Source organism: Chiloscyllium punctatum, chromosome 2 (assembly GCF_047496795.1).
Source record: "Chiloscyllium punctatum isolate Juve2018m chromosome 2, sChiPun1.3, whole genome shotgun sequence".
In the NCBI taxonomy this organism is placed as follows: domain Eukaryota; kingdom Metazoa; phylum Chordata; class Chondrichthyes; order Orectolobiformes; family Hemiscylliidae; genus Chiloscyllium; species Chiloscyllium punctatum.
Window position 1 is genome coordinate 26,020,753 of NC_092740.1, and position 13,513 is coordinate 26,034,265.

Consider the following 13,513-nt stretch of genomic DNA (forward strand, 5'->3'; position numbering starts at 1 on the left):
GTGTGGACAGTGACTGTCAGTGTAGGGGCGGTGTGGACAGTGACTGTCAGTGTAGGGGCGGTGTGGACAGTGACTGTCAGTGTAGGGGCGGTGTGGACAGTGACTGTCAATGTAGGGGCGGTGTGGACAGTGACTGTCAGTGTAGGGGCGGTGTGGACAGTGACTGTCAATGTAGGGGCGGTGTGGACAGTGTCAATGTAGGGGCGGTGTGGACAGTGTCAATGTAGGGGCGGTGTGGACAGTGACTGTCAATGTAGGGGCGGTGTGGACAGTGACTGTCAGTGTAGGGGCGGTGTGGACAGTGACTGTCAATGTAGGGGCGGTGTGGACAGTGTCAATGTAGGGGCGGTGTGGACAGTGACTGTCAGAGTCGGGGTAGGTGTGGACAGTGACTGTCAATGTAGGGGCGGTGTGGACAGTGTCAGTGTAGGGGCGGTGTGGACAGTGACTGTCAGTGTAGGGGCGGTGTGGACAGTGACTGTCAATGTAGGGGCGGTGTGGACAGTGTCAATGTAGGGGCGGTGTGGACAGTGACTGTCCGTGTAGGGGCGGTGTGGATAGGGACTGTCAGTGTAGGGGCGGTGTGGACAGTGACTGTCAGTGTAGGGGCGGTGTGGACAGTGACTGTCAATGTAGGGGCGGTGTGGATAGGGACTGTCCGTGTAGGGGCGGTGTGGATAGGGACTGTCAGTGTAGGGGCGGTGTGGACATTGACTGTCAGTGTAGGGGCGGTGTGGACATTGACTGTCAGTGTAGGGGTGGTGTGGACAGTGACTGTCAGTGTAGGGGCGGTGTGGACAGTGACTGTCAATGTAGGGGCGGTGTGGAAAGTGTCAATGTAGGGGCGGTGTGGACAGTGTCAATGTAGGGGCGGTGTGGACAGTGTCAATGTAGGGGCGGTGTGGACAGTGTCAATGTAGGGGCGGTGTGGACAGTGTCAATGTAGGGGCGGTGTGGACAGTGTCAATGTAGGGGCGGTGTGTGCAGTGTCAATGTAGGGGCGGTGTGTGCAGTGTCAATGTAGGGGCGGTGTGTGCAGTGTCAATGTAGGGGCGGTGTGTGCAGTGTCAATGTAGGGGCGGTGTGTGCAGTGTCAATGTAGGGGCGGTGTGTGCAGTGTCAATGTAGGGGCGGTGTGTGCAGTGTCAATGTAGGGGCGGTGTGTGCAGTGTCAATGTAGGGGCGGTGTGTGCAGTGTCAATGTAGGGGCGGTGTGTGCAGTGTCAATGTAGGGGCGGTGTGTGCAGTGTCAATGTAGGGGCGGTGTGGACAGTGTCAATGTAGGGGCGGTGTGGACAGTGTCAATGTAGGGGCGGTGTGGACAGTGTCAATGTAGGGGCGGTGTGGACAGTGTCAATGTAGGGGCGGTGTGGACAGTGTCAATGTAGGGGCGGTGTGGACAGTGTCAATGTAGGGGCGGTGTGGACAGTGTCAATGTAGGGGCGGTGTGGACAGTGTCAATGTAGGGGCGGTGTGGACAGTGTCAATGTAGGGGCGGTGTGGACAGTGTCAATGTAGGGGCGGTGTGGACAGTGTCAATGTAGGGGCGGTGTGGACAGTGTCAATGTAGGGGCGGTGTGGACAGTGTCAATGTAGGGGCGGTGTGGACAGTGTCAATGTAGGGGCGGTGTGGACAGTGTCAATGTAGGGGCGGTGTGGACAGTGTCAATGTAGGGGCGGTGTGGACAGTGTCAATGTAGGGGCGGTGTGGACAGTGTCAATGTAGGGGCGGTGTGGACAGTGTCAATGTAGGGGCGGTGTGGACAGTGTCAATGTAGGGGCGGTGTGGACAGTGTCAATGTAGGGGCGGTGTGGACAGTGTCAATGTAGGGGCGGTGTGGACAGTGTCAATGTAGGGGCGGTGTGGACAGTGTCAATGTAGGGGCGGTGTGGACAGTGTCAATGTAGGGGCGGTGTGGACAGTGTCAATGTAGGGGCGGTGTGGACAGTGTCAATGTAGGGGCGGTGTGGACAGTGTCAATGTAGGGGCGGTGTGGACAGTGTCAATGTAGGGGCGGTGTGGACAGTGTCAATGTAGGGGCGGTGTGGACAGTGTCAATGTAGGGGCGGTGTGGACAGTGTCAATGTAGGGGCGGTGTGGACAGTGTCAATGTAGGGGCGGTGTGGACAGTGTCAATGTAGGGGCGGTGTGGACAGTGTCAATGTAGGGGCGGTGTGGACAGTGTCAATGTAGGGGCGGTGTGGACAGTGTCAATGTAGGGGCGGTGTGGACAGTGTCAATGTAGGGGCGGTGTGGACAGTGTCAATGTAGGGGCGGTGTGGACAGTGTCAATGTAGGGGCGGTGTGGACAGTGTCAATGTAGGGGCGGTGTGGACAGTGTCAATGTAGGGGCGGTGTGGACAGTGTCAATGTAGGGGCGGTGTGGACAGTGTCAATGTAGGGGCGGTGTGGACAGTGTCAATGTAGGGGCGGTGTGGACAGTGTCAATGTAGGGGCGGTGTGGACAGTGTCAATGTAGGGGCGGTGTGGACAGTGACTGTCAGAGTAGGGGTAGGTGTGGACAGTGTCAATGTAGGGGCGGTGTGGACAGTGACTGTCAATGTAGGGGCGGTGTGGACAGTGTCAATGTAGGGGCGGTGTGGACAGTGTCAATGTAGGGGCGGTGTGGACAGTGACTGTCAATGTAGGGGCGGTGTGGACAGTGACTGTCAGTGTAGGGGCGGTGTGGACAGTGACTGTCAGTGTAGGGGCGGTGTGGACAGTGACTGTCAGTGTAGGGGCGGTGTGGACAGTGACTGTCCGTGTAGGGGCGGTGTGGACAGTGACTGTCCGTGTAGGGGCGGTGTGGACAGTGACTGTCCGTGTAGGGGCGGTGTGGACAGTGACTGTCCGTGTAGGGGCGGTGTGGACAGTGACTGTCCGTGTAGGGGCGGTGTGGACAGGGACTGTCCGTGTAGGGGCGGTGTGGACAGGGACTGTCCGTGTAGGGGCGGTGTGGACAGGGACTGTCCGTGTAGGGGCGGTGTGGACAGGGACTGTCCGTGTAGGGGCGGTGTGGACAGTGACTGTCCGTGTAGGGGCGGTGTGGACAGGGACTGTCCGTGTAGGGGCGGTGTGGACAGGGACTGTCCGTGTAGGGGCGGTGTGGATAGGGACTGTCCGTGTAGGGGCGGTGTGGACAGGGACTGTCAGTGTAGGGGCGGTGTGGACAGTGACTGTCCGTGTAGGGGCGGTGTGGACAGTGACTGTCCGTGTAGGGACGGTGTGGATAGGGACTGTCCGTGTAGGGGCGGTGTGGACCGTGTCAATGTAGGGGCGGTGTGGACAGTGACTGTCAGTGTAGGGGCGGTGTGGGCAGTGACTGTCAGTGTAGGGGCGGTGTGGGCAGTGACTGTCAATGTAGGGGCGGTGTGGATAGGGACTGTCAGTGTAGGGGCGGTGTGGACAGTGTCAATGTAGGGGCGGTGTGGACAGTGACTGTCAATGTAGGGGCGGTGTGGACAGTGACTGTCAATGTAGGGGCGGTGTGGGCAGGGACTGTCAATGTAGGGGCGGTGTGGACAGTGACTGTCCGTGTAGGGGCGGTGTGGACAGGGACTGTCAGTGTAGGGGCGGTGTGGACAGTGTCCGTGTAGGGGCGGTGTGGACAGTGACTGTCAATGAAGGGGCGGTGTGGGCAGTGACTGTCAATGAAGGGGCGGTGTGGGCAGTGACTGTCAATGTAGGGGCGGTGTGGGCAGGGACTGTCAATGTAGGGGCGGTGTGGACAGTGACTGTCCGTGTAGGGGCGGTGTGGACAGTGTCAATGTAGGGGCGGTGTGGACAGTCTCAATGTAGGGGCGGTGTGGACAGTGACTGTCAGTGCAGGGGCGGTGTGGATAGGGACTGTCAGTGCAGGTGCGGTGTGGACAGTGTCAATGTAGGGGCGGTGTGGATAGGGACTGTCAGTGTAGGGGCGGTGTGGACAGTGTCAGTGCAGGGGCGGTGTGGATAGGGACTGTCAGTGCAGGGGCGGTGTGGACAGTGTCAATGTAGGGGCGGTGTGGACAGGGACTGTCAGTGTAGGGGCGGTGTGGACAGTGTCAGTGTAGGGGCGGTGTGGACAGTGTCAGTGTAGGGGCGGTGTGGACAGTGACTGTCAGTGTAGGGGCGGTGTGGACAGTAACTGAACTGTCCACACCGCCCCTACATTGACAGTCCTTATCCACACCGTCCAACATTGACAGTCACTGTCCACACCGCCCCTACACTGACAGGTCCTGTCAACACCGCCCCTACATTGACAGTCCCTATCCACACCGTCCAACATTGACAGTCACTGTCCACTCCGCCCCTACATTGGCAGTCACTGTCCACACCGCCCCTACATTGGCAGTCACTGTCCACTCCGCCCCTACATTGGCAGTCACTGTCCACACCGCCCCTACATTGACAGTCCCTATCCACACCGTCCAACATTGACAGTCACTGTCCACTCCGCCCCTACATTGGCAGTCACTGTCCACACCGCCCCTACATTGGCAGTCACTGTCCACACCACCCCTACATTGGCAGTCACTGTCCACACCGCCCCTACATTGGCAGTCACTGTCCACACCGCCCCTACAGTGGCAGTCACTGTCCACACCGCCCCTACACGGACAGTCACTGTCCACACCGCCCCTACACGGACAGTCACTGTCCACACCGCCCCTACACGGACAGTCACTGTCCACACCGCCCCTACACGGACAGTCACTGTCCACACCGCCCCTACACGGACAGTCACTGTCCACACCGCCCCTACACGGACAGTCACTGTCCACACTGCCCCTACATTGACACTGTCCACACCGCCCCTACATTGACAGTCCCTGTCCACACCGTCCCTACACTGACAGTCACTGTCCACACTGCCCCTACATTGGCAGTCACTGTCCACACCGCCCCTACACGGACAGTCACTGTCCACACCGCCCCTACATTGACAGTCACTGTCCACACCGCCCCTACACGGACAGTCACTGTCCACACCGCCCCTACACGGACAGTCACTGTCCACACCGCCCCTACATTGACAGTCACTGTCCACACCGCCCCTACACGGACAGTCACTGTCCACACCGCCCCTACACGGACAGTCCCTGTCCACACCGCCCCTACATTGACAGTCCCTGTCCACACCACCCCTGCACTGACAGTCCCTGTCCACACCGTCCCTGCACTGACAGTCCCTGTCCACACCGTCCCTACACTGACAGTCCCTGTCCACACCGTCCCTACATTGACCGTCACTGTCCACACCGCCCCTACATTGACAGTCCTTATCCAGACTGCCCCTACATTGGCCGTCCCTATCCACACAGCTCCTACATTGAGACTGTTCACACTGCCCCTACATTGACAGTCCCTATCAACACCACCCCTACATTGACAGTCCCCATGGTGTGGATCTTGACTGTGAATGTAGGGGCGGCGTGGACAGTGTGAATGTAGGGGCGATGTGGACTGTGACTGTCGGTGTAGGGGCCGAGTAACAGTGACTCTTGCCGTAGGGGCGATGTGGACAGCGACTGTTGGTGTAGGGGCGATGTGGATAGGGACTGTCGGTGTAGGGGCGGTGTGCACAGTGACTGTCAGTGTAGGGGCGATGTGGACAGTGACTGTCAGTGTTGGGGTGGTATAGGAGTATCTGGATCTCTGGGATAACAGTCCAACAATAATACCACTCGACCAACACCACCTCTCAGTAAAGGGTAGGTATGGAAAGTGTCTGTCAAAGTAGAAGCAGTACATGCAGTGACTGTCAATACAGAGATGGTGTCTATATTGACCATCACTGTCCACGCAGTAGACTGTCGTCAGTGACAGTCAATCAAGGTTGTTGGAGCTGCATTTGTCCAGCCACGTTGGGCACATTCCATCACATTTCAGACTTGTGCTTTTTAGATCATTCACTTTCCTGCATGAGTTCAGCTCCAACAATATAATAAGCTCAACACTGTGCTTGTCAAAGCACCCCCTTTGATTGACTCCCCATTCACCACCTTCTACGTTTCTTCCCTTCACCACTGCGCACTCCATCTGCAAGATATGTTGCAGCACTAAATCTCCCCCAACAGTACCTTCCACACTTGTGATCTGTAACACTGTGAAGGACAAGGACAACAGCTGCATGGAATCTGACCTGTAAATTCCCCTCCAAGCTACTTATCTTCCTGATTTCAAACAGTAGTGCTGTTCTTTCAGTGACACCGGATCAGAAAAGTTATAAGGACATGGTGCAGGAGCTGGAAATCGGGATTAGTGTGGTTAGATCTCTGTTGTGACTGGTGCGGACGTAATGAGTTGAATGGCCACCTGAGCTGCAAATGTTTAGCAGTCTGTCTGTGGATTTCAAGAAGACACCACCATCTTTTGAAGGGCTTTTGGGGATGGACAGTAAATGGTGGCTTAGTCAGCTTTGCCCATATCCAGGAATTGGCATATAAAAACAATTAAAATCAGGCTGTTCTGCGTTCATGTCAGCATAATAACTCACTTACAAAAGTCAAGAGAAATCTGTTACTTCCCCTAAAAACCTTTTGAGGATGAGTAAAATCAAAAGCACCGAGACCATAAGAAATAGAAATAGGAGTAGGCCATTTGGTCCTTGAGCCTGCTGTGTCTTTCAATAGGATCATGACTCATCTAAGGTTTCTCATATTCACTTTCAAATGTTTTCCCCATAACCCTTGATTCCCTGACTGATGAAGAATCTATCTATCTCAGCCTTAAATGTACATGAAAACTCTGCCTTCCACAGCTCTCTGTGGCAGTATTTCAGAAGACTTTCAGCCTGCCAAGAGAAGAAATACTCCCTCATCTCAGTCTTAAATTTGCACCCCTTTATGTCCTGTTCTAAGCTGAGATTTGTATATTTATGTTTAGCAAAGGGACTCAAAGGTACAAGTCAAGGAGTTAAGGTGCAAGTAAACCATGAACAGGCTTGAAGGGCTGAATGGCCTCCCATAGTTCCTGTACTCTTAACATTTTCTTCTGATTTCTAATTATAGTTGAGATATCATTTAAAAATGCCTAAGATACATTACTTTAAAATGGGGATAGAGTTAAGTTGCTTAATTTAAATGATTGAACTCTTTAAGCACATAAAAATGTAAATGCCCTAGTTATGTTCTGCTTCAGAACTGCAAATGAGCGAGAGAGTTTATGTTTCAGATCAATGATCTTTTATTGGAACTGAAAAATAAACTTGGCGATTTACTTTTTTTATTCTTTCTCCAGATCACTCAAATTAATGGATCTGTTTCTTGTCAGAATGGAATCCTACTCCTCAAAGGAAAGGTTTACACTGATGTGAAGACATTGGGCAAGGAACTTTTCATTTTCTTTGGCCTAACTACGCTAAGGTAGTCTGTCTTTTTTTTTAACTGAATAAAGTACACCCTTGTTGAAAGACTCTGTTTATTGTAATAATCCTGCAAAAATGTTGGACACTGAAATGTAAGATTAAAGTTCAACTTTTCTGTGGCTGAATTCAATGATAATGTCTCCACTGAGTCCCCTGAAAAGGACAAGTATTGACTGAGAGCCCTGCCCTGGGTTGTTGCTCTTAATCACCACCTATATTGGAATAGTCATAAATATGCACGCAAGAATTTCGAAATAAGAAGTGCTTATGAAGTGCTGAGGGTTATCTTAGTGAGCTGCAGGTTTTTAAAATGTTTAAAAATATTGCTGCAATGTATTGAATTGCATGGTTTAATTAGTCATTGGGAATTGTAATTTAACAAAAATGTATCCATAATATATTGCTCAATGTATCAATATCATAGAGGTCAAATAGTTAGTATAGTCTCTTTCTCATTGCTTTGTGGAATGTATTTATTGCTGAATCAAATTGCAGTGTTTTATTTATAATGTACTGAGCCAGTAAGAACAGTTCTTGTATCATTGAAAAAAAATTGGGAAAACCATTTTTTTGAAGGCATAGTTTAGCTTCAGTGCCAACTTCAAAAATCATACAGTAGAACTGCTGTGGATAAATGATATCTGGAATGTGTTTGCATGTCAGTACTTTAGCTTGTATTGAGAATAGAACTTGACCTTCATAGAACTTCAGTGAACAAAACACTGAACTCCAACTCAAACAATGCCAGTTCCAACATTTACATGATCTTTATATCTGACTTGTTCCACTAGATCTTGATAGTCTACTGTTTTTTTTCTTTATTCATTCACGGGATAAGGGAATTGCTGGCTAGGCAGCATTTATTGTTCATCTCTAATTGCCCAGAGGGCATTTAAGAGTCAGCGGCATTGTTGTGGGTCTGTAGTTACATATAGGTAAGACAAGGTGAGGATAGCGGTTTCCTTCCCTAAAGGACATTAGTGAACCAGATGGGTTTTTCCAACGATCGGCAATGAATTCATAGTCATCATTTGACTCTTAATTCCAGATTTTTATTGCATTAAAATTCCATCGTCTGTTGTGGGGGGATTCGAACCCTGGTCCCCAGAACATTACCTGGGTCTCTGAATTATCAGTCCTGTGCTAATACTGATAGGGTTGTAATTTAGGAGAGGTGATAACCTAAGATATCTTAAGAGTCTTGGTGTATTACTTGCCCATTTATTTCCTTCATTCTCACTATCCAAGGCCCCAGACATACCTTCCAGGTGAAGCAGCGATTTATCTGCACATTATTCAAACTAGTTTACTGTATTTGCTGTTCACAATATTGTCTCCTCTATATTGGGGAGACAAAATGCAGACTGGGTGATTGCTTTGCAGAACATCTACAGTCTGTCCATAGATATGATCTCAAACTTCCCGTTTCCTGCCACTTCGACACACCAGTGTTCCTACATTTCTGTCGCAGGGCTGCTGTAGTGTTCCAGTTACTGTTAGCGAAAGCTTGAAAACCACATTCTCATTCCCTTGTAGACTCTAGAACTCAACACCGTGTTCAATCACTTTAAAGCATAATTTTGTCTTTTTATGTTTTTCTACCCACTCCCACACCCTGCCCCTGTCATGACATGATGCAGTGCAGCCAACCCATTCTTTCCTAATCTCAGCTGTCATTATCACTTATTCAGCCTCTCTTCTCTTCAGGTCTACTGTCAAGAAACAACCACCATTCCTTGTGCCTCCCAAGCTCCTTCCACATCCTCCCAACCTCTCATCTTTCATATCTTGCACAGTGTTTCTCGCAAACTATCCCCACAGCTCTTTGGCCCCTACACACAGCACCCCACCCACCAAACCTCTTTGTCAGCATGAATACTGCCTTTTCCTATCTATTATCAGTTCTGATGGTGAGTCACCAGATTTGAAATGTTAACTCTGCACGCTTCTCATGGATGCTCCCAGACCTGCTGATATCTGCTTGCAATGTCTAATTTTGTCTCAGCTCTCTGGCTCTGCAAACTTGCAGACTAATCCGTATTTGAAAATTTTCATCAATTCAATGTTTATTTCAAAGTGAGTGTATCATTATTTTTAAAAAATATTTTCCTGACTAATTTTTCATTAATGCAGACACCAGTATATGAACGTAGGTTCAGAATAACCAAAAGTTTTTGATTTGATTTTGTATTTCACTTTGGAGGGTTTGTCGAGAGGGGCATTCAAGGAAAATTCTGACATGCCCTTAGTTTGAAATAAGTAAAACTGTCATTCCTATGCCATTACAGGATACATTTTGGTATGCATGGTTCAGTGTGTATCAATTCATCTGAGAGAAGGCAAAAGGATGGAGCTGCAGCAGTTTTAGAAATCCAGCTGACCAATGATTTGATTTCCTTCTTTGACTCCACAGTGGATGTCAGGTAAATATGTATAAACTTAATTTTTTTGTTTATTTTTGAGATATTCTTTGTAATTTTATTTATCAATTTATATGGTTTTTTAATCTCTGAAAGTAAATCACAAGTTTCTTATCAAAATGTCTGAACTTTAGCACTGAATTTGATGGGTGGATGGTGAAAACATGTTTACTGTTATGGTTGAATCTAGAATTAGGGGTCATAGATTAAAAATGCAGGTGCGCCCATTTAAAACAGAGTGGAGGAAACATATTTTCTCTGAGGGTTGAGTGTCTTTGGAATCCCCTTTGTCAAAAGGCAATGGGTGTAGAATGTTTAACTACTTTTAAGGCAGAGGTATATAGATTCTTTACACCAACTTTTGTTTTTTGTTCATGTGTTTGTATAGTTGTGTGTTTTCGTTCCACACATTTATTTCCTATGCCATTTTGAAGTATGGGTTATCAAGCCACTACTTATGAAAAATGTCCACAATTTTATTATCATATCGTTGTCTGTGCACTGTTCATAGTTTTAAGTACTTGCCGTGTCAGCTGTAAATTTTCTCTGTTGTATATGTATTCTCATGTCAGGCAGTACCTCAGTGAATCTGTGCTGCATCCTCTTCACTTTCTGAATATTCTATAATAAAGATCCATTAACTCATAGAGTAAAAGATTTTTATAGCACAGATTTGATACTCCTCAGTGAGTATAAAAGTTCCCGTCGCCACAACCAACAGTTATATACAAAAATCACTTTCTCCTAAAAACCATGTAAAGACTGCCACAAACATTACATAGGGCAAACTAGTAGAAAACTACCCATCAGGATACTTGAACACTAACTCGCCACCAAGACACATGATCAACTATCACTGGTGTCCACACGCACAAGGAGGGACAACAATTCGATTGGGACAACGTATCCATCCGAGGATAAACCAAACAGAGACATGCACGGGAATTCCTGGAAGCCTAGCACTCAAACCGGAACTCCATCAACAAACATGTAGAGTTAGAGCCCATATACACGAACCACTAAGAAACAAAACTGGAAGTGATATCATGCATTCCAGCAAACCAGGGAACATAATAGCAAGAAGGACAGAACACCCATGCTTTATCAGAGGCGCACTGATGATGTTACCTAGAATGGTGACAAAATGTCTGCAAACAAGCTCATTAGCTCAGCGAGCAATACAACAACCTAATCCACACCCTGAGCTACAGATATTCTCCAGAACTTTTTTTTATGGTGTCTGCAGAGCAATCATATCCTTCCTATAATGTGGTGATCAGAATTGCTTACAGTTGTGGCTTAACTAACATCTTATACAATTCTATCATAACCTCACAGCTCTTGTATTCAGTGCCTTGACTAATAAAGGCAGGTATCCTATATGCCTTCTCAATCATCTTATCCATCTGACCTGTTGCCTTCCCTTATAGGAAGGGGGGAAAGTCTCAGATACAGTCACATAGATGGGTTAACTCCAGGATGGGTACAAGAGGTAGGCAGCGAGAGCAGGAGTCTTTTGTGAATATACCCATTTCAAACAGGTATGCTGTTTTGGAAAATGTAGGGGATGATGGATTCTCAGGGGACGTGTACACCAAGGTCCCTTTGATCCTCTAAACTACATAGGTTCTTATCACTCATTGTGTGTACTGTCTTATTTTATTAGCCCTTCCAAAATACATCATCTCTCACTTCCATGGATTCAATTCCATTTGCCACTGTTCTGCGCATCTGACCATTTATATTGTCCTGTGTTCTTCCACGTTATTTACCACACAACCAATTCTCGTTTCATTTGCAAACTTACTGATCAAACCCTCTACATTTCTGCCTGGATCATTTAATGTACTAAACAAAATTAATTTGTAACTCTTAAAATTTCTTCAATTGAATTCTAATTAGGATTTGATATAAATTCACAAATGTATCTTGTTTTTTATATTCTATATTCTATATTACTTGCCTTAAAACTGGTGAACATTGGCTTTTGTTACAACCTTATCACTTGTGGTGCTGCTTTTAACTATATGAGAATATGAACACAAACATTTTGCTCTTCTTCATCCAGTTTTTCAACCGTAATTATTTTTACTTTTTATAATATTTCCAGTCTCACATTTGAAATCCATGTCTTTTTTTTCAATCCATTTCACCATCTTGTCATTCTGCCTTTGCAGCTCTCGGTAGTTCTCCTGAGCAGAATAGATGGATTTAGTAATATAGCACATAGCAGGAAGAGAACATGCAAAAAATGCAATGCCGTGAGAATACAAAAAGTGGCATGCACTTGTGTAGGAAAGGAAACACAAAGTAGAGCTTAATTAATTTTGATCAAGAGTGCAGAAGGAGAACAGTTTGTGCAAAGGAAAATGGCAAGTATGATGCACTCAGAATGAAAAGGTAACATACAAAGTATGTAATGAGAAAAAAATTGCACAAATATGTCCAGAAAAAATAAGGGGGAAAATGTAGTGGAAAACGTAAGCTCAATGTGACTTGAGATTTTGAAAAAAGTGAAATAACTGAAGTTAAAGGCAATAATGCCTTTGATATTACACTTTGTAGAGTAAGATAAAAATATCTTAAATATGTCTACAAAATGAACTCAAACTGGAATAGTGCAACCAGGGTAATTGCATTGGTTCATTTAAATTGTTTGGCACAAAAAAATGCACAATGGAAATATTTTTGAAAGAAAACCAAATTAGTAGGGACTGACTGCACAGTTACCGCCTTTGCTGTTTGAATTTGTGTATCGCTGGACATCGGAGTGCATCTGGGAAAATTAACAAACACTGAAATTCACAACTAATCTTGGAGGAACTGTTGGGCGAAGTTCGCAGCACAGAATCAGATAAGTTCATTGTTGTTTTAAGTCTGTCCAAGAATAGGTTGCAGTAGCGGGTACAGTGGATTCTTTCTTGATTCTATGTTTTTGGAGATAAGTCTCTTGATTAAACTTAAAATATAAGCCATAGCTATTAATTTAACCTGGGGCAGTGTTTGTAGAGGAATAAGATGGTGTTGTTTTCAGGGTCTGTAGATTGTGAAGGAGCAAAAATGGCCTTTGCAGTGATATGTACTTCTTGTCAGATGTGGGAGTTTAAAGAGAGTTTTAAGGGTTTCTGTGGATTATATCTGCCATAAATGCTGTTGGATGCAAATCTTATCAGATCAAGTGGATCGGTTGGAGAGACAGATAGAAGCAATGAGGAATTTGCAACAGCAACTGTATGTGATGGATGGCAGTTATAGGAAGGGGGGAAAGTCTCAGATACAGTCACATAGATGGGTTAACTCCAGGATGGGTACAAGAGGTAGGCAGCGAGAGCAGGAGTCTTTTGTGGATATACCCATTTCAATCAGGTATGCTGTTTTGGAAAATATAGGGGATGATGGATTCAGGGGAACGTAACACAAACAGCCAAGTGCCTGGTATTGAGACTGGCTCTAATGCGACGAGGGGTACGTCAGCTTCCAAGAGATCAATTGTGTTAGAGGATTCTGTAGTCAGAGGTACAGACAAACGTTTCTGTGGCCAGCAGAGAAAAAGCAGAATGGTGTGTTGTTTCCCTGTGTGCCACGATCAAGGATATCTCAGAGAGGGTGCAGAATGTTCTCACAGGGGAGAGGGGCCAGCAGGAGGTCATTGTCCACATTGGAAGGGAAAAGGTTGAGACTCTGAAGGGAGATTACAGAGAGTTAGGTAGAAATTTAAAAAGGAGGTCCTCAAGGGTAGTA

The 13,513-nt window shown here is 47.2% G+C and overlaps 1 protein-coding gene across 2 annotated transcripts in view; it reads left to right on the forward strand.

Annotated features, from left to right (window-relative positions):
• The window catches only part of neil3 (nei-like DNA glycosylase 3), a 62,183-nt gene that overhangs the window by 14,716 nt on the left and 33,954 nt on the right, over window positions 1-13,513 (forward strand). The window contains exons 2-3 of one of the 2 annotated variants that reach the window (XM_072594595.1): window positions 7,226-7,350; window positions 9,641-9,775. In XM_072594595.1, coding sequence (XP_072450696.1) covers window positions 7,226-7,350; window positions 9,641-9,775 — 260 coding nt within the window. The remainder of the gene's footprint in view (window positions 1-7,225; window positions 7,351-9,640; window positions 9,776-13,513) is intronic. The other variant, XM_072594596.1, reaches the window with a different exon arrangement.